The 18,904-nt window shown below is 37.9% G+C and overlaps 1 protein-coding gene across 12 annotated transcripts in view; it reads right to left on the bottom strand.

The window, feature by feature from the left end:
* Positions 1-18,904, bottom strand: part of LOXHD1 (lipoxygenase homology PLAT domains 1) — a 183,971-nt gene that overhangs the window by 120,243 nt on the left and 44,824 nt on the right. For 7 of the 12 annotated variants that reach the window (XR_006693827.3, XR_012427094.1, XM_065533886.2 and 4 more), the window contains exons 1-2: positions 9,213-9,691; positions 337-472 (exon numbers count right to left, since the gene is read on the bottom strand). Coding sequence is in view for 7 of the 12 variants with exons in the window: in XM_065533886.2 (XP_065389958.2) it covers positions 337-472; positions 9,213-9,512 (436 nt within the window). In the remaining 5 variants the exon portion in view is untranslated. Of the gene's footprint in view, positions 1-336; positions 473-9,212; positions 9,692-12,116; positions 12,241-16,893; positions 17,043-18,904 lie in introns of those variants that run through there. The other 5 variants (XM_045377632.3, XM_074022394.1, XM_074022395.1 and 2 more) reach the window with 2 other exon arrangements.

The following is an 18,904-nucleotide window of genomic DNA, read 5'->3' as shown; positions in this document are numbered from 1 at the left end:
AATCGGGGGACAAGTTGACTCCACTCACCCTATGTCCAGCACTTTCAGAGTGCACTGTAGTGAACGATTCAGGTTAACACCTAGCTCATCACAGCAGCTTATTCCATTTGGTGACACTGGAGTCAGCCTTGGTGCCAGGGGTGTGACTCTATATGGCCTGTACTTTGGAGAGTGGAGCTGCTTGGCAGGGTTGGGGGAGCTTTTTCCTTCCTTTCTAGAGGAGACTTAAGAAGCAGGAATGGACTGCCCTCACAGCTTTTGCCCACAGCTTTTGACATTCTGGCCTTTGCTGGCCCTGGCTGAGAGGCCTCCAGGTTCTGGGTCTCTTTCACTTACTTTTCAGCCGCTTCTTCCTGAGAGACACCATTTCGTAGAGCTGCCTCTCAATCAGCCCGTCCGCTCTCTTCTCATCCAGCCAGTTGCTGCAAGGGAAGGTCTGCTGGATGCCAGTGAAGGGGCACAGAATTACCACCTGGGGAGAATGGAGCACAGTGAATGTCTCCTGCGTTGAGTCCCCAGTAGGGACCTCTTCACCATGTTCAGCAGCCTCCCAGTGCCACATTTAGAGACATCTGTATTAGGACTCTCAATGAATGGCACCTTTTCTGTAGTCTATCTCATTAAATCTTAAATCAAGAAATGCAACCTCCAAAGAGTCTTCCAAAGTAGGTATCACCCGTCTTCCAATTTGCTATTCAAATCTCAAACTTTTCCTCTATACACAACACACTCTTTGAATACCATATTTCTTTAAGCACATCATAAAACCTCAGTTAATCTGAACCAAATGAACTAGACTACTAGGTTAATTCCCTATAATGATCTTGTAGGAAAAAGGTATGTCCCGTGTCAGCTAATTAATATCTGGAATGTAGTATAAAAACCAACTTCTCTCTTTTAGGCTTGATCTTCACTCAGCCTTCTCTCTTATACCTTCTCTATCTCTACCAAGTTCTGAACCCATGGATTTCGAACACTCACATTATAAATGTTGAAAGGATTGCTCCTGGCACACTACAGAATCCTCTATCAGTAAAGAAATTTTGACTCTCACATTACTGGTTTCTAAGCTTTACCTTCTTAACTTGAAAACAAATCTTTTTAACTTACAAACTAATCTGACCCTCCTATTGGTCAAGGTTTTGACCAACTATTGTCTTACTGGGTATTTGTTGTCTACTGTTCATAGTGACAAAAATTGACTGTAACTTCCTTAACTTGAATTATTGCCCTTAGATATTCCCAGGTAATACTCACCTCATACTCATTATTAACCATTGTGATAAACGTTAACTTTTAAACAGCACCAGGGGAAGGATGCTAAGAGATGGTGGGAGGGGATTATGTACCCCTTCAAACTCCCAGAGAAATGCTCCTCCCTAGAGATAAATGATGGCTCAGGACCATGGGCAGCAGCCCCCTCAAACATTTAGTTATCTGACACAAATATATTGGCAATTAATGTAGTTCACCCCACCTGCATTCAATAGATGGGAAACCTGAGGTCTAGAAAGGAGAATAAAGTCCCCAAGTTAGCACCTTTAGTTAGTGGCAGAACCAGGAATGTAAGTATTCCTGACACTAATTGTCAGTTTGGGATCTTTTCTACTCATCAGGAAGAACCTCAGAATTTCTATTTATGGCTGAGGTCCACTGGGATCTATTGTTGCACTCCATTTTTTATGCTGAAGATTTCATGTGGCCACGTATTTAGAAGTGGACCTATACATAGGCAAAGTTGGAGGGCATCCGTGACAAATTGAGGGCATAGGAGGGTATAATCACCAGCAATTTATTTAGAAGTCTGTCTTTCCTCTCAACAAATCCTGCAGATGCAGATGTTTTCTCGTTACTCTTGAGTTGTTCTCTCATTGTTAACTGTGTATTGGTTAGTTTTGTCTTTTTAAGAAGTAGCAAAATCCTAAAAGTTTGAGGTTGTGTGTTTTCTCACCCCTGTGGTCCCCTGAACATAGTTCTAAACATATAGTAAGTGCTTAAAAATCGATGATAAAAGTTCTGGTTCTGGAAGGTTAAAGGTTAGGTAAGCAACTAAATATAGTATTGTTACCAGAGCTTCTGGTTTTTATCTCAGGATTTTTTTTCTTTTATTGTTTTGTTAAATATAACTATCCTGAGGGTATTATATTCTGTTATTTAAAAACTACTTTGTCATTCTCTTTAAAAATAAATTAGTGTAATTCATACATTAAAAATGTTTGCTTCTGGACTAGGTAGTCTGAAAAGCCTTTTATCACCACAAAATAGTCATATGTTACATAAACCACAGGAAGTATCACTTTATATACATTGCTGAGCTGCCAGGGGGTTACAGAGAAACCATAAGAACCAGCAAAATTCAGAGTAAGCAGAAACTCAGAGAGTGGGCAAATGTGAATGCTAAAGTTGGTGCTGCACTGCAGCAAAAGACAATCCCAGGCACTCAGAGACCAGGAAATTAATAGCCACTTGAGGATGCGGGAAACTAGGCCATGGGCTTTACAAAATGGAGATTCCAAACTGGAAACACTGAATAAGCAGAAATATTTGAAGGACTGCTCCTTTAGACAAAAGGTAGATAGGGAAAAATCTGCAAAGAGAAGCCTACCTTTTTTTGTCTTTGCTCTAGACAGAAAATAATAATAGTTTTACCTAAGAAATAGTTACCATAAGCTTGGTCACAGTCAGGATAAATAGTAATAAATGCACACATAGACATATTGAGGAGAAGCAGGGAATACCAAAACCAAGATCTTAAGAGCATCTGGATAGAAAAAACAGATAGTGGCAATTAGACTAACAGAAGCCAGAAGATATTGCGGAGGAAAACTCAATATAGAATTCAGTATCCTAAAATTATTTTTCAAGAATGAGAGTGATATAAAAACATTTTTCAAATGAATAAAATCAGAGTTTACCAACAATAGACCTTTACCAAATAAACTTCTAAAGGGTGTTCTTCAGGAAGAAGAAAATTGACACCAGAAATAAGGTCTTAGATGCAAGATGAAGTGACAAGCAAACAAACTGGGAAACTTGTAGGTAAACCTGAACAAACAACTCTATAAAACAATGATATCTAATGTGTATATTTTAAAAGAATTTAAAATGGAGCTAAAATACTAGGCAAAAAATAGCATGCAGAATTATTACTATTCGCGATTTCTAAGGTTCTTGCATTTGCCAAAAAAGAGTAGAGGTATCAATTATATTTAGGGTTTCCCATACTAAGTATGTACAGTAAAATAACTATAAAGGGAAAAAAGAAATAGGGAAAAACAGTCAACCCAAAATAATTTTAAAAGAAGAAAAAAGAAACAGTAAAAGCAGAACAGATATATCAGTAATTACAATAAACGTAAACAGACTAAATTTGCCAGTTCAGAGATAAATAGTATCAGATTGGATAATGATAAAGATTGAATTCATTAGGAAGTTACAATAATTCTATGCTTAGTAACATAGCCTCAAACTACATAAAGCAAAAATTGTTAGTTCTACAATAAGAAATATCTACCACCTTAGTGGTAAATATTTCAATAGTGGTAGAGATTACACACACACACACACACACACACACACACACACGTAGATATTTTAACACATATTTATTAGTAAATAACAGACCAAACAGACAAAATGATAGTAAGGAAACAAGACTCAAATAACAAAAGTAACAAACTGAATTTAATAAATAAAATTAAATGTTTAAATTCAGCTCTTGGAGCAATACACAAATTGAACATGCATTGTAAATTGCAATGCATTTTTTAAAATGGCATTATATAGGCTGTGTTTTCTGAATAAAATGATATTAAATTAAAAATAAATTAAATAATATGACAACATGCATTTGGAAACTAAAAGTCATACTTCAAAATAATGAGTCACAAAATAACTAATGAGTCACAAAGAATTTTTAGTGTAATAATAAATAAGAACCCAAACAAGCACAAACTATTTTTTAAAAATTGATAAATTGCCTTTCAACAATATTAAAAGCTTCTGCTTTTCAATAAACATTGTTAAGAAAATGAAAAGGCAAGCTACACAGTGGGAGATTATTCATACATACACACACAGATATGAAAATACAGATATATCGATGTATTTAACAAAAAAGTTGTTGTATCGAGAATATGTAAAGAATTCTTTCAATTTAATAAGATTTAAAAACGTAAAATAAGCAAAGGCAACTAGAATAAGAATATATACAAATGATCAATAAGCACATTTTTAACAGTTCAACATAATTAGTCATCGGAGGCAATGTAAATTAAAACCACAATTAGACACCCATGAGCATATCTAAAAATAGAAAGATTGACAATGCCAAGTGATGGTAAGGATATGGAAGAACTGGAATTCTCATATATTGTTGGCAGGCATACAAAACAATGTAGCCACTTTGAAAACAGTTTGGAGGAATTTTTTAAAAGTTAAGCATATCTTTACCATGGATCCAGAAATTCTATTATTAGGTATTTATCCAACAAAATTGAAACACATGTCCATTCAAAGACTTGTACATGAATATTCATAGCAGCTTTATTCATAGTAACCCCCAAAATTGAAATGACCCAAATGTTCATCAACGATTAAATGGATAAACAAATTGCTACATATCCGAAGAATGGAATACTACTTAGCAATAAAAAATAAGTTACTAATACATGAAACAACATTATGAATCCCAAAAACATTACTCTGAGTGAAATGTCAGACACAAACACACATAAAGTACATGCTAAATGATTTCATTTATATTAAATGTTAGAAAAGACTAACCTAATCTTTAGTGACTAAAATCAGATTAGTGATTAGAGTGGTGGATATTGGCTGTGAAGGAGCACAAGGAAACATTTTGGGGTGATGGAAACATTCTATATATTGGTTCTAGTCATGGTTACACAGGTGTGTACATTTATCAAAACTCACAGAACTGTATGCTTTAGAAGAGTGTGTATTTTATTTCATGTTAATTATACTTTAACAAAGCTGCTTTTTAAAATGAAACAATACAATTAAACTGAATAAAAATATTTTATAAAATATACGAAATGCAGCTAAAGCACTACTTTGAGAGAAAATCATAGTATCAAATGTTTGTACGAGAAAAAAAGGAGGCTAAAACTTAATGAGCTAAGAATCCAATTTAAGAATTTAGAAAAAGAACAACAAAAGAAACTCAGAGAAATTAAACAGAGATAAAGTTAAGAATACAAGTCAGTAAAGCAGAGAATAGAATTAAAACAGCGTACACAAAGCAAAACTTGGTTATTTGAAAGAGCTAAATAAACTTTTTGTAAGAGTCATATTTTTTAAAAAACAACAAGTCATGAATAAATAATACATAAAGAGTGTTCATAATTATATCAGAGGATAAAAGATGCATCCGTTGTTAAAAAATAAGAGAACACTGGATGTGTATAAATTTATGCCAATACATTTGATAACTTACAAATGTACAAATTCCCAAAAAAAGCTCATTAAAACAGATTGAATAAGAAATAAAGAGCCTGAATATTCCTATAAACAGCAAAGAAAAACAAAACAAAACCCTGCTCTTTAAAATCCATAATTTTACACACACACACACACATACACCCACACACACACACCCCTACCTATACAATTTTGCAGGAGACTGCAACCAAACATTTGGGAAACATCACTGCAATTTTATACACCCTCTTTTAGGAAAGGACATACTTCTCATTTCATTCTAGAATCACAACCAATCAACAATTATATAAGAAAGGAATAAGGGGCCAATGCTACTCATGAACATAGATATAAAAATTCTTCTTTTTTTTTTTTTTTTTGAGATGGAGTCTCAATCTGTCATCCAGGCTGGAGTGCAGTGGCGCAATCTCGGCTCACTGGAAGCTCGGCCTCCTGGGTTCATGCCATCCTCCTGCCTCAGCCTCCCAAGTAGCTGGGACAGGCGCCCTCTACCACGCCCGGCTAATATTTTGTATTTTTTTTTTAGTAGAGACGGGGTTTCACCATGTTAGCCAAGCCTGTCTCAATCTCCTGACCTCACGATGCGCCCGCCTTGGCCTCCCAAAGTGCTGGGATTACAGGCTTGAGTCACCACGCCTGGCCAGAAAAATTCCATGTTAAATGTTAACAACTCTAAAAACATGTAAAACAATCTATTATTACCAAGTTTGACTTATAAAAAAGCAGTTAGTTTGCCATTTGTAAATGCACTCATATTAGTGCACCAACTTAATGAATAAAAAAGAAAGACCATAGAACGATCTCACTAAGTGCAGAAAAGCATTAGATAAAATTTAACAACAATTCATCATGAAAACTCCTTACAATATAGAAATAGAAGGGAATTTTACAGATCTAATCTAAGAATGTCTACCATAAACTTGCAAAAAAAAAAAAAATCAACCAAACAAAATATTAGAAGTAGCTCCTTTAAAATCAGAAACAAAATAAAGATATCCACTATTAATCCTACTACTCAGTATTGTACTGTAGATCTTAGGCCATGTGGTCAAATAAACAAAAAAGAAAAAAGACCTACAAGCTTTGAAAATTAAAAAAACTGTTATAATTTGACTTCCTACAGAAAAAAAACAAATAATTATTGAGACATTATCAGAATTAACAATAGAGAATGGCCTTATGTAAACTAAATGTCCAGAAAATACTTCCATTTCTATATCAGCAACAAATTGTTAGAAAATATAATTTTTAAAGAGATACCATTTATAATAGTAACAAAAGTTATAAGGTCTCTTAAACATACCTAACAGACATGCAATTCCTTTATCAAAAACATAAAACTATATTGAAAACTATTAAAGAAGACATAAATTTTAAGAAGTATACCATATCCGTAGATAGGGAAAGTCAATACAGTAAAGATGTCAGTTCTTTCAAATGAATCTATAGGTCCAAATGAATTCTGTTCAACACTGTTCTTCATGGGATTTGGCAAAATAAATAAATAAAGATTTCTTTGGAAGGGTAAGTGGTTATGAATAGTCAAAACATTCTGGAGGAAGAATAACAAGGTGAACAAATTTCCCCAGCAGATACTAAGACAGTACAGAGGTAAAAATGAAGATAGTGAGTGTTATATTAGTGCAGAAATAAACTAAATAAATGGAACAGACTAGAAAACTCAGGGGCAAAGCCATGCATTTTGTGAATTTTATGTGTGATAGAAATGTCTTTTCAGAACAGTGGGAAAAGAATTACTATTTAGTAAATCAGTGCTTCCAAAACTTTCTCAATGATAAAAATTATCTAACCACTTGCTAAATATCCAGATTACCTGTAAATTCTGACTCATTTGCTCTGAATTAGAGCCTAGGAATCTATTTTTAATAAGAATTCCAGGTGATTCTTAACCTTGGTCAAGTTTTAAAAGCTCTTCAATAAATGTTGCTGGAACGTTTGCATATCTACATGGAAAAAAATAATATTGAATTTCTCCCTCACAAAATTCAATTCCTAGTATTTTAAAAACATAAATGGAAAAATTAAAACAACAGTTTTTAGAAAAGGATATAGGAGAATGTCTTCATACCTCTGAAATAAGTAGATTTCTTTCAATAATACCAAATACATTAGTCATAAACGAAAAGATTGATAAACTAAATACTTTTAAATCTTACTCAATGAACATCACAAACTATGAGAAAATATTTGAACATATATTATCAACAAAGGATTAATATCCAGATTAAATTTTAAAATTCCTAAAAATAAATCCAAAGATAGATTGGTCAATAGGAAAATCAGTAAAAGACATAAACAGACATTTTACATAAAAAGAAACATGAATGGCCAATAAAGAAAAAAACACACATTCAACCTTGGTAGTAATCATAAAAATAAGAATTAAAACCACAACAGGATCATTTTACAACCTCCAAAATGGTGAAAATTAAAAATTCATTTACAAGAATGTATAAAACAAAATATCTCTTACACATGGCTAACAGGAGAGTAAAATGGTGCAACTATTTTGGAAAACAATCTGGAATACTTTGGAAGTAACAGTTATCCTATAAAGCTGAAGATTCGCTTGCCCTGTGACCTAGCACTTTCATTCTGAGAAGCTCTTGCACACTTCTACAAAGATACATGTACAAGAACTTCATGGCAAGATTGCTCATAGTAGTAAAAATCAAGAAATCACTCCAAAATGCCAATCAACAGAAGAATGGACAAATAAATACTTTGCAGCAGGGAAATGGATGAACTACAGCTTCTGTTACCATTTGGACAAATCTCTAAAACATAATGCTAAGTGAAAATTGACAGTTATGGCCAGGTGCAGTGGCTCACTCCTGTAATCCCAGCACTTTGGGAGGCCGAGGCAGGCAGATCACCTGAGGTCAGGAGTTCAAGACCAGCCTGGCCAACATGGTGAAACCCCATCTCTACCAAAAATACAAAATTAGCCAGGCATGGTGGTGCATGCCTGTAATCCCAGCTACTTGGGAGGCTGAGGCAGGAGAATCACTTGAACCTAGGAGGTGGAGGTTGCAGTGAGCTGAGATCGTGCCATTGCCCTCCAGCCTGGGTGACAGAAGTGAAACTCTGTCCAAAAATAAAACAAAAAGAAGGAAGGAAAGAAGGAAGGGAGGGAGGGAGGGAGGGAGGGACAAAAATTGCCGGTTACAAACAATACAAGTTTATACATAGACAAAATTCAAAATAGTATGTGCCCTTTGAGGGAAAGAGGACTATATGACTGTGGAAGGACACAGAGGAGTTTCAAAAGCATCTCGAATGTTCTCTCTCTCAAGCTGTGTGATAGACAAAATTGAGGTTTGCTTTTTAACATTCCCTATGTCAGACAGTTATTAATATATAATTCTTTAAAGTATAAGTATCCCACAATAAAAACATATACTTTAAAATACTTATTGATTGAAAGATTTATAAGCTGAGTGAAACACTACACCAGGAATCAGGATAATCATAACCACCAACTGAACACCTCTGAATAACCTGTCCTGCTTGGCCCTTGGATGCATGTACAGAACAGCCCCTGTTCCTGACCACCCTTGAGGCAAGATAGATGGACACATAACCACCCAAAATACCCAGTGAAAAAGATTGCCCATGTACTCTGTAACTAGTTCAGAGGAAGTAGGATTCAGGTTAAAGTTTTTACTTGCAAGTTAAAGAGGAGAGGGGTTGAATCAGGGAAGGCTGTCTTCAGGGGCATCCCTTACCTTCTCACAGTACCAGCCTCTGTTGACGCCCACATTGCCATGCCCGATGGAGACCCGACTCAGGGGGCTAAGGAGGACAGCCAGCTCGATGTGGAAGATGTCCGTGCGGCCTCGGTCAAACACGCCGCCCTCCAGGAAGATTTTCCCACTGTTCTTATTCCCTCTGGCCCCATACATGACCAAGTAGATTTTGGATTTGGTACCAGCCCCCCGGACATCCCCAGTGAAGACAGTGACAATATACGTAATAGCTGGTGTGGAAACAACAGGAAAGAGAGTGTTCAATGTGAGCTGCATCATAATATCCCACCCCTTCCTCCCCTTCCTGGTTACGACACCCCCAAAGCCCTCCTCCTCCACACATCCTCTTTCCCCATCATGTCCTATTCCTCCAGATGCCACTTAATGTCCCTCTCGACTTCATTTCATCTTTTCCAGAGTTTGTGTGTCCAATGTATCTGAGTTTGAGAATAAACTGCACATATTATTACAGGAAGCTGTCAGTGCTGATTACAGGAAACTAACAAAGAGAAGGAGGAACTCGGGTTGGCTAAGAATAGTACTTATTATTAATGATAATTACCATGCCTACATTATTAATAGCTGCCAGATGAATTCTGTTATGTCTAATCTAATTATAATAGTCAACTCCATTAATGGAGATTTATATTCAGGGCTATCTGATTCATTTCACTTGCTCTTTTGCTGATAACTTAAAAACATAACTTTTAATAGAGGACATTAATGTCCTCCTTTGCTGCCTGATGTGGTAGGGTGAGGGAGGATTGAGGGAGAGAGAAAACATTGTTGGTTGGGCCATTTGAGGTTATGGTCTATCAGGAGGCAATATGAGGACACAGAATTCTGAAGAAGAACTAGCAAAGGGAGATTAAACTCTGAGACAGGGTGAAGTAGAAGAAAATACCAAAGGCAAACATTTGGACAGGCAATTCTGCTAAGAACTGGCCTAGATTTTCTTTTCTTTTCTTTTTTTTTTTTTTTTTTTTTTTTGAGACAGAGTCTCACTCTGTCACCCAGGCTGGAGTCTAGTGGTGCGATCTCAGTTCCCTGCAACCTCTACTTCCCAGGCTCAAGCGATTCTCGTGTCTCAGCCTCCTGAGTGGGATTACAGACGTGTGCCACCAACTTGGTTAATTTTTGTATTTTTAGTAGAGACAGCGTTTCGCCATGTTGGCCAGGCTGGTCTCGAACTCCTGGTCTCAAGTGATCCACCTACCTCGGCCTCCCAAAGTGGTGGGATTACAGGCGTGAGCCACCACACCTGGCCTACATTCTTTAATTCTGTCCTGGGGTCTAAGGCAGTTGTCACTTTAAGCCTTGTTAATTCCCCCACCCATCCCTCACCCTACCGTATGTCACACTCTTATCCCATAACCTCAGAGAAATAAAAATCCCAAATTTCTTTGAGTGATAATACATGCAACTATATGGGTGCATCATTCATTCTTAAACTTACATTTTCTTTTGTTCAGCATTTATTGAGTGCTTACTAGATGCCAGGCCTTTGGGGAGTAAATAAATAAAAAGGAATGGCCACTGCTCTAGGAAAAAAAAAAAAAGTCTCGAGCTTTATTTCTCTAAGATGCATGGAGAAATGGTGTCCCCACATCAGACATACTTCTATGGTTTAGGATATAATCAATTCCCAGCTGTTATCATTTCTGCTCTTCTTCTATCACTAGGAGACATATAATATTCACACATTCAATAGGATTATATTAATTCTATTCGAGCATGTTTTTAAGTAAACTGCAAACTTTCATCTGTAGATGACTTGTACCACACCTCACAATGATCAGGTCACAATGCTGAGGTTGAAAAGCACTGGAGTAGAGGAGCATTTAGTCTTCTAAAGAGCAGCAATAAAGGTCTGCCAAGGATGCATAGAGCTAAAGAAGGGAGAAGTTACCCAGGCCAGAGAAGGTCAGGGAAGGCTCAGAGGAAGTGACTGGGATCAGGAATTTGAGAGGCAGAAAGAAGAGAAAAGGCCTTGCAGGATGAGGAGAAGGCAGGTTCCAAGGATACAGAGAGAGAAAGAGCAAGGCAAGCAGGGAGTTGAGAGGAGAGGGAAGGCATGGAAACAAGATGGAGGGGAGAAAGGAAGGTGTGAATGTGCAGTGGGAGAGAGGGTGTGGGAATACTCTGTAGGTAGGATAAATGGAGCCAAATTGTGGAGAAATTTGTACATTATGCTACAGAACATGGATTTTCTCCCATGGTGAGTCATGGGAGGTTCTGCAGCAGAGAATATTCTCAGATGTTCACAATATCAACGCTGATTTTCTAGAACATCCATGACCATGACTGCCATGTTGGGCATTGGAAGTTTTCTGTGGAATTCATAGAGGTTAGGGCTTTAGGAAGCAGACCAAATCCTGAATCTATCACTTGCCTGCTGTGTGCCCTTGGACAAGGCTCTTCCATGTGCCTTAGTTTTCTCATCTGTGAGATGGAAACAGTAACAGTTCCTACTTTATTGGGTGGCTGTGAGGATTGAAGGACACCATGCGGGTCAGGTATCTATCTAGAAGAAGACCTGGCATATACTAAGCACTCAATATCAGGAAGAGTTCAGAGTCAATCAATGTCCTGGGAAACATCCATGCTTGTCAGAAATTCACATTCTGGCTTCATCCTATGGATACCTTCCTTTGCCCTGGGCAGTTGGTATCTGCTTAGCAGCATCCCCCAGACTCTCTGGCAACAACAGAGCCCCAGGCTGCAACCCAGTGGGACAGAACAGTTTCAGGAGCAGGAGGAATGCTGTCTGCAGACCCAGCTGGCTCCTGTTTGATCACAGGCCTCCAGCCCCACAGATGCCAACACCAATCCTTAGGCAGAAAGTAAAATACCTAAAAGAGCCTCCCCTTTCTTCAAATCTACCTGTGGTCTCAGCTCCGCCCACTAAGATATCCCTTTGGATTTTGCCATCGTCTTCGTCCAAGGCCAGCCAGCGGTTAAGGGGGAAGTCATATTTTCTTTTGTTCCCAATATCTTCAATGACAATCTGGGAAGGAGAAGCGGGAACAGGGATGTAGATAAGCATTGTTGAGGGTGCACCTGGAGATCTAATCCAATCTTCCAATCACTTGAGTCTACTTTAAGAATATACCAGTATCAGCTTCATGGCCCAAGGAAAACTTATCACAAGGACACAACTGTGTCCAGGATACCTGGTAAAGCCTAGAATCACACAGGAATGACTGGCAATTACCTTCTGACTTGAATTACTGAGACAGTGCTCCCTCCACTGCTGCAGGTCATTTTTTAAATTGAAGCAAACAATTTGGCAGCATGTGAACTGTGAGACTGGTCACAAGAACTGGAAGTCTGGATTTACAAACTATGACAAAATCATCACTATCCTCACAGGCTGAAGGTTGGGGCGGGCGGATCATGAGGTCAGGAGATCAAGACCATCCTGGCTAACACGGTGAAACCCCGTTTCTGCTAAAAATACAAAAAAATTAGCCAGGCATGGTGGCGGGCACCTGTAGTCCCAGCTACTCGGGAGGCTGAGGCAGGCGAATGGTGCAAACCCAGGAGGCAGAGCTTGCAGTGAGCCAAGATCATGCCACTGCACTCCAGTCAGGGCGACAGAATGAGACTCCATCTCAAAAGAATAGATAGGTAGGTAGGTAGGTAGGTAGGTAGGTAGATAGATAGATAGATAGATAGATAGATAGATAGATAGATTGATTGATTGATTTTTAGGAATGCATCTCTTGCATAAAATGCAACCAACTTTTATCAAAGACTCAGGCAATAGGAATAAGAAAAGAAAAGATCAACACATCAGGGCAGAGCTATACCAGGACAGTACCATCCAGGATCTAAGAATTGGACTAAGAGCCTCCAATCAACCCTGGATGTGAGATGGGAGTTTGGTTATTACCCAACTGGAGCCAAGAATGAAAATAGAAGTGGGAGGAAGAAGAGGAGAGGAGAAGTAGGAAGATGGGAGATTTAATAAGCATGCCCTATGTTTCAGGGGCAGCTTGACTATTGTCAGATACCAAGTCTGAAAAAGACCCACCTCATCTGAGGTTGGGTAAAGGGAATACACCAACTTAAGGCCTTGCAAATTCTTGAATCAAAGACAGAGATCATTCCAAAGAATCAGAGGAAGGGCAGAACTCTGGAAAGAACCTAATATGGGACACACCAAAAGAACTCACACCATTCAACTAATGTGCTTAAGAGAATATAAGAAGATTTAGTCTTTATGAAATAGGAGTAAATATCTTTAAAGACAGATGAGACTACCATAAAAAGGCAATCAGATGAGATTAAAAAATAACTAAGAAAGGGAATCAAGAAAAATAAAACTATACAGCAGCAAATAGTTCAAAGTTCTCAAAATTCTGCCTGTTCTTTCACCAACTCCTGAGAATTTACTGTAAGAAATAATCATAGATTTACATAAAGATAAGGCAAGAATGTTTGTCACAGCACTATTTATAGTATAATAGTATACTGTATATATATACACACAGGTTGAACATCCCTAATCTGAAACCCGAAATCCAAAATGCTCCAAAGTCCAAAAGTTTTTGAGTGCTGACAACACACCAAAAGTGGAAAATTCCACACCAGACCTTATATGAGGGGTCACAGTCCAAACACAGTCAGAACTCTGCTTCATGTAACAAAGTATTAACAAATATTATGTTGAATTACCTTCAGGCTATTTGCATAAGGTGTATATGAAACAAATGGATTTCATGTTTAGACTTGGGTCCCATCCCAAGATATCTCATTATGTATATGCAAATATTCCAAATTCAAAAAGACCTGAAATCTGAAACACTTCTGGTCCCAAGCATTTACAATAAGATATATTCAACCTGTACAGCATAATATACATTTTATATATTACATAATATACAGTATATAGCATAATTATACAATAATTTTGAGGAAAAAATAGAAACATTTGACAAAAGGAGACTGATTCAATAAGTCATGGTAGATCTAAAACACTTATTTCAGTCATTAAAAATTACATTGTAGCCAGGCGCAGTGGCTCACACCTGTAAACCTAGCACTTTCAGAGGTTGAGGCGGGCATATCACTTAAGGTCAGGAGTTCGAGACCAGCCTGGTCAACATGGTGAAACCCTGTCTCTACTAAAACTACAAAAATTAGCCATGCATAGTGTGGGCACCTGTAATCCCAGCTACTTGGGAGCTGAGGCAGGAGAATTGCTTGAACCTGGGAGGCAGAGATTGCAGTAAGCCGAGATTGCACCACTGCACTCCAGTCTCAGTGACAAAGCAACACTCCATCTCAAAAAATATATATATATATTGTAAAATTATATTGTAAAATAACCAGGTTATTATATTTAAATAACATGGGGACATATGCATGCTATATTTAAAAATGAAAACAAGTTTGTAAAATATTGTATTCATTATGACCCTATATTTTAAAAAGTGATATATATATTAATATATCTATTAATAGAAAAATGGCTAGAGGATATTCATCAAAATATTAACTGGTTATGTTTGGGTGGTAAAATTATGAGTGGTTTTTTTGTTGTTTATTTGTATTTCCTAAATGTTTTATGATGGACATGTATTCATTTTGTAAGAAAAAAATAATTAAAAGAAATACATTCAGAATTGAAATACACATTGACAGGAGAAAGAAGTGGAACTCAGTGTGGAACAGCAAATCAATGATGTGGTGGGAATTTGACAAGTTCTCAAGGAATGAGAAAAAGTAGAGATGACAGCAGTAAAGGGGAGTAAAGGGGAAGATGCCAGTTTTGAAAGATAGAGAATGGAAATCCAATAGGCAGGCAATTGGCTGTCCTGAGGAAGAGACCAGAACAAATGCCACCCAAGCAAGAATCTAACATACAATAAGAAATCTCTTTTCTGACCTATAAATAAATTAATTATAAATAATAAATGAATAACAAATAGCCTGCCCATCAGATAGAAAACACATACTGTGTTCCAGAGAAATTAAAAACAAACATGGGAGGAAGGAAGGAAGGAAGGAAAGAAGGAAGGAAGGAAGGAAAGAAGGGAGGGAGGAAGGAAGGAAGGAAGGAAGGAAGGAAGGAAGGAAGGAAGGAAGGAAAGGCTAACATAGGCCCCACTCCTGGATGCTGTCTGGCAAGACTTTTGAATTAATATAAAGAAAAACATCTGCAAGCATCTGGCAGGAAAAAAAAATTAGGTTACCCAGAAAGAAACGAAAGTCTACTTGGCCTCAATATCAAATTTCAGAATTTAATGGAATAGAATCCACAAAGTTTTAAAGGAAAAAAAGTGTTTTCACCCATAGATTTCACACCTTGCCAAGCTGCCCTTTGAGACTGAAGGCAACAAAGAAACAAAGAAGCACATCTTGGCATGTGAACCTGCCTCCTTGGAAAACTTTCCTGAGAGCACAATGCACCCATGTGACCAAGAAGGAACCTGAGTTCAAGAGGGTGAAACTGTTCACCCTTCAAAGCTGCATCCACTAAAGCTTGTGTTTTCACTCTACTGTCTTCCTTTTCAGAATGAAGGAAGTGGACTTCAAGGTACCTGTTCTGTGGCCCACCCTGGCTGAGGTCATAAAATGTACAGGCCTCCTCTCCCCACTTTGCCCAGCTAAATAGAAAACCACTTGAAAACACACTGGTGTATCGGCTATTTGGATTCTGGACTCCCGCCCTATTTCTTCTCCAATCCAAGCAGCAGTTCCACTTAGTCTCCTGGTACCCTGTTCAGTACCAGGTTTGCTGCTCTTAGGATCAGGCAAGCCCTTCCTTTCCAAAGGAATTTGGGCATTTCCTCCTTTGTTGATTTAATGCCCAGTCCCATGCCAAGAGCTAGGGAGGTGCCTCAAGGAACTTTCAGACTAATTATGAAAAGAAGTGTGGCCATCACTAGGATGCTCACTCAACACCCTTTCCAATCACCTTCTTCCTAGTCCACTTCTATTCTACAGGCTGAAAGCTAACCACCTGATTTCCCAGTTTTCACTGCCACTAGGGTGTCCACCTGATACATATTTGGCCAGTGAAATGTAGCCAGAAGTTCCAATGAATAGGCCCTGGCTAGGTTCAGATGAAAGTACTGGGCTTCCTATAGAAAAGGATGAGTTCATGTCTTTTGCATGGACATGTATGAAGCTGGAGACTGTCATTCTCAGCAAACTATCACAAGGACGGAAAACCAAACACCACATGTTCTCACTCACAGGTGGGAATTGAACAATGAGATCACTTGGACACAGGGAGGGGAACATCACACACCAGGGCTTGTCAGGGGGTGGGGTGTTGGGGAAGGGATAGCATTAGGAGAAATACCTAATGTAAATGACGAGTTGATGGGTGCAGCAAACCAACATGGCACACGTATACCTAGTATACCTATGTAACAAACCTGCACATTGTGCACATGTACCCTAAAAAAAAAAAGAGAGAGAGAGAGAGAAAGAAAGAAAGAAATTACTGGGCTTCGTATGAAGATGATAACATGGGTGAAGTCTTAGAGACCATAAGGAGGACAGAATGACTGGCCATCTGGCTTAGGTAGAAGAGTGAATGCAGATGGACCTAGAGAGGGAAGTTGGGGCTGAGATACAACCCTCTGAAGAACAAGAAGCCCCCCTTCCAAGGCCACAGGGACCACAGAGAAGCAGCTGAACTCACCTTGGACAGGAACCAACCTGCAGATCCCCCCTTATTGTTGTGGCCAACATTGATCTTCATCAGTTGCCCCAAATCTGGGGCATCCAGGATGAACCTGTCTTCAGCTCCCTTTTCAAAGTTGTCCTTTTCATTTTCTAGCCTACGCTCCCCTGTATGCGCAGACACACAAAAGAAATTACAAAAAGACCAGAAGAAAAGAATTTCCAAGCCTTCATGGTCCGCCCACTGAAAGATGCTCTTCCAAAGTCAACAAGGGCAACTTCCTCCTGAGATCTAAGGGCTCCTTACATCCCTCCAGTCTCTGAACAAGGCAGACGTTTGCTTCATGTGTGGCTTGTGCCCAGGTCCTATAACTGAGCTTTTGATTTCTCCCTTACTCTGGAGTCCCGATCCTACTAAACCGATTTGTACCCCCATCTCTAGATCTAGGACCCTGCCTTGCTTTTGCCAGTTGCTTGTCCTGAATTGGAACAATAGCCATGGCAGTTGGCAAAGGGGCTGTTGGTATTCAGCCTACAGATTTCCTTAGATCTGACTCCTTTTCTGGAAAATAGTGCTGGTAAGTATTAATACTATCAGATGCTGCTGGTTGTTTAACATAGTTTTGGTTTTTACTTTCATTTATTCCTCACCACAATTCAAGAAGGAGATATTATTAACTCTGTCTTGCAGATGAAGAAGCAGAGACTTAGAGAAGTTAAATCACTTGCCAAAAGTCACACAGGTTATAAGCACATAGTTAGGACTCAAATTTTAACTTGTTCTTTCTGCTCTGCAACTTTCCATTATTGTGTATCTACAAGTCTTACGTAGGCACCAGTTTTTGCTTAAACCGTCCTGTGTTTTTTCTTTTCAATTTTTTTATTTTAAATTGTGACAAAACATATATAAAATAATATAAGACATTCATGTACCCACCATCCAGATTTAAGAGAGATAACAGATATTAACATTTTGTCCAGTTTTCTCCAGACCTTTCTCATTTCTTAAGGATTTAAAACATGAGAGATATGTCTAAGGCCTCACTGTCTATCTCTTCCCTTCTACTCCTTTCCCAAAATAAATATTATCTTCAACTTGGTATATATCATTCCCAAGAATTTTTGCTTGCATATGTATCTGTAAAGAAGATATACTATTTATGCATGTTTTAGAATTTTACATAAATAGTATCATAGTATACACTTCTTTACCTCAAATTATTCATCTGTACAACGGATGAATGCATGGAGATAATAACAGTATAACGGATGAATGTATGGAGATAATAACAGTGCCTCCCTCACAGGATTTTGCTGTGAGATTGGCTCACTTAATACACAAACAGCACTTAGGATGGCTCCTGAAGTGTGGTAGTCACTATTGTATTACCATTGCTGCTGAGGTGGTTGCTATTGTTCCTGTTATCATTGTCACATACCCTTATGCTACTTGCTTTTTCTCAGTTAATGTTATCCTTTTGAGAGTACCTTGATGATTGTCATAACTTTAGTTTATTCATCTGACTGCTATATAATAGTCATTGAATGAAGGAAATGCTGTTGTCTATGCATTCTTCTCCTGATGGACATTTAGGTTACTTCTAATTTTTTACTATTGCAAACAGCACTGAAATGGACTCTTCTGTACCCATCTCCTACTGCACATTTGTAAGAGCAGCTCTGAATAGACACCTCCAGTTTCTGGACCTGAAGGTGTGCTCATCTTCAGTTTATTAGATGTTGCAAAATTTACCTCCAAAAATGGTTGTACCACATTAATTACCACCAGTAGTGTATGAAGATTCCTATTCCCCACAATTATTATTAACATATATTTTTTAAAATTTTTATTCAGTGTGTACCCAATAGTATCTTGTTGTGGTTTTAATTTGCATTCCCCTATTTATTTGGGGAGATTGAGAATATGTTCATGAATATATTTTGGCCATTTAGGCTTTGCTCTTCTGTAATTTTTCTGTTTATATCTTTTATTCCATTTTTCTCTTGTCTTGTTTGCCTATGTTCATCAT

This window comes from Macaca fascicularis, chromosome 18, assembly GCF_037993035.2.
Source record: "Macaca fascicularis isolate 582-1 chromosome 18, T2T-MFA8v1.1".
In the NCBI taxonomy this organism is placed as follows: Eukaryota; Metazoa; Chordata; class Mammalia; order Primates; family Cercopithecidae; genus Macaca; species Macaca fascicularis.
The sequence above is the reverse complement of the archived record's forward strand: the minus strand, read 5'-3'. Positions and strand labels throughout refer to the sequence as shown.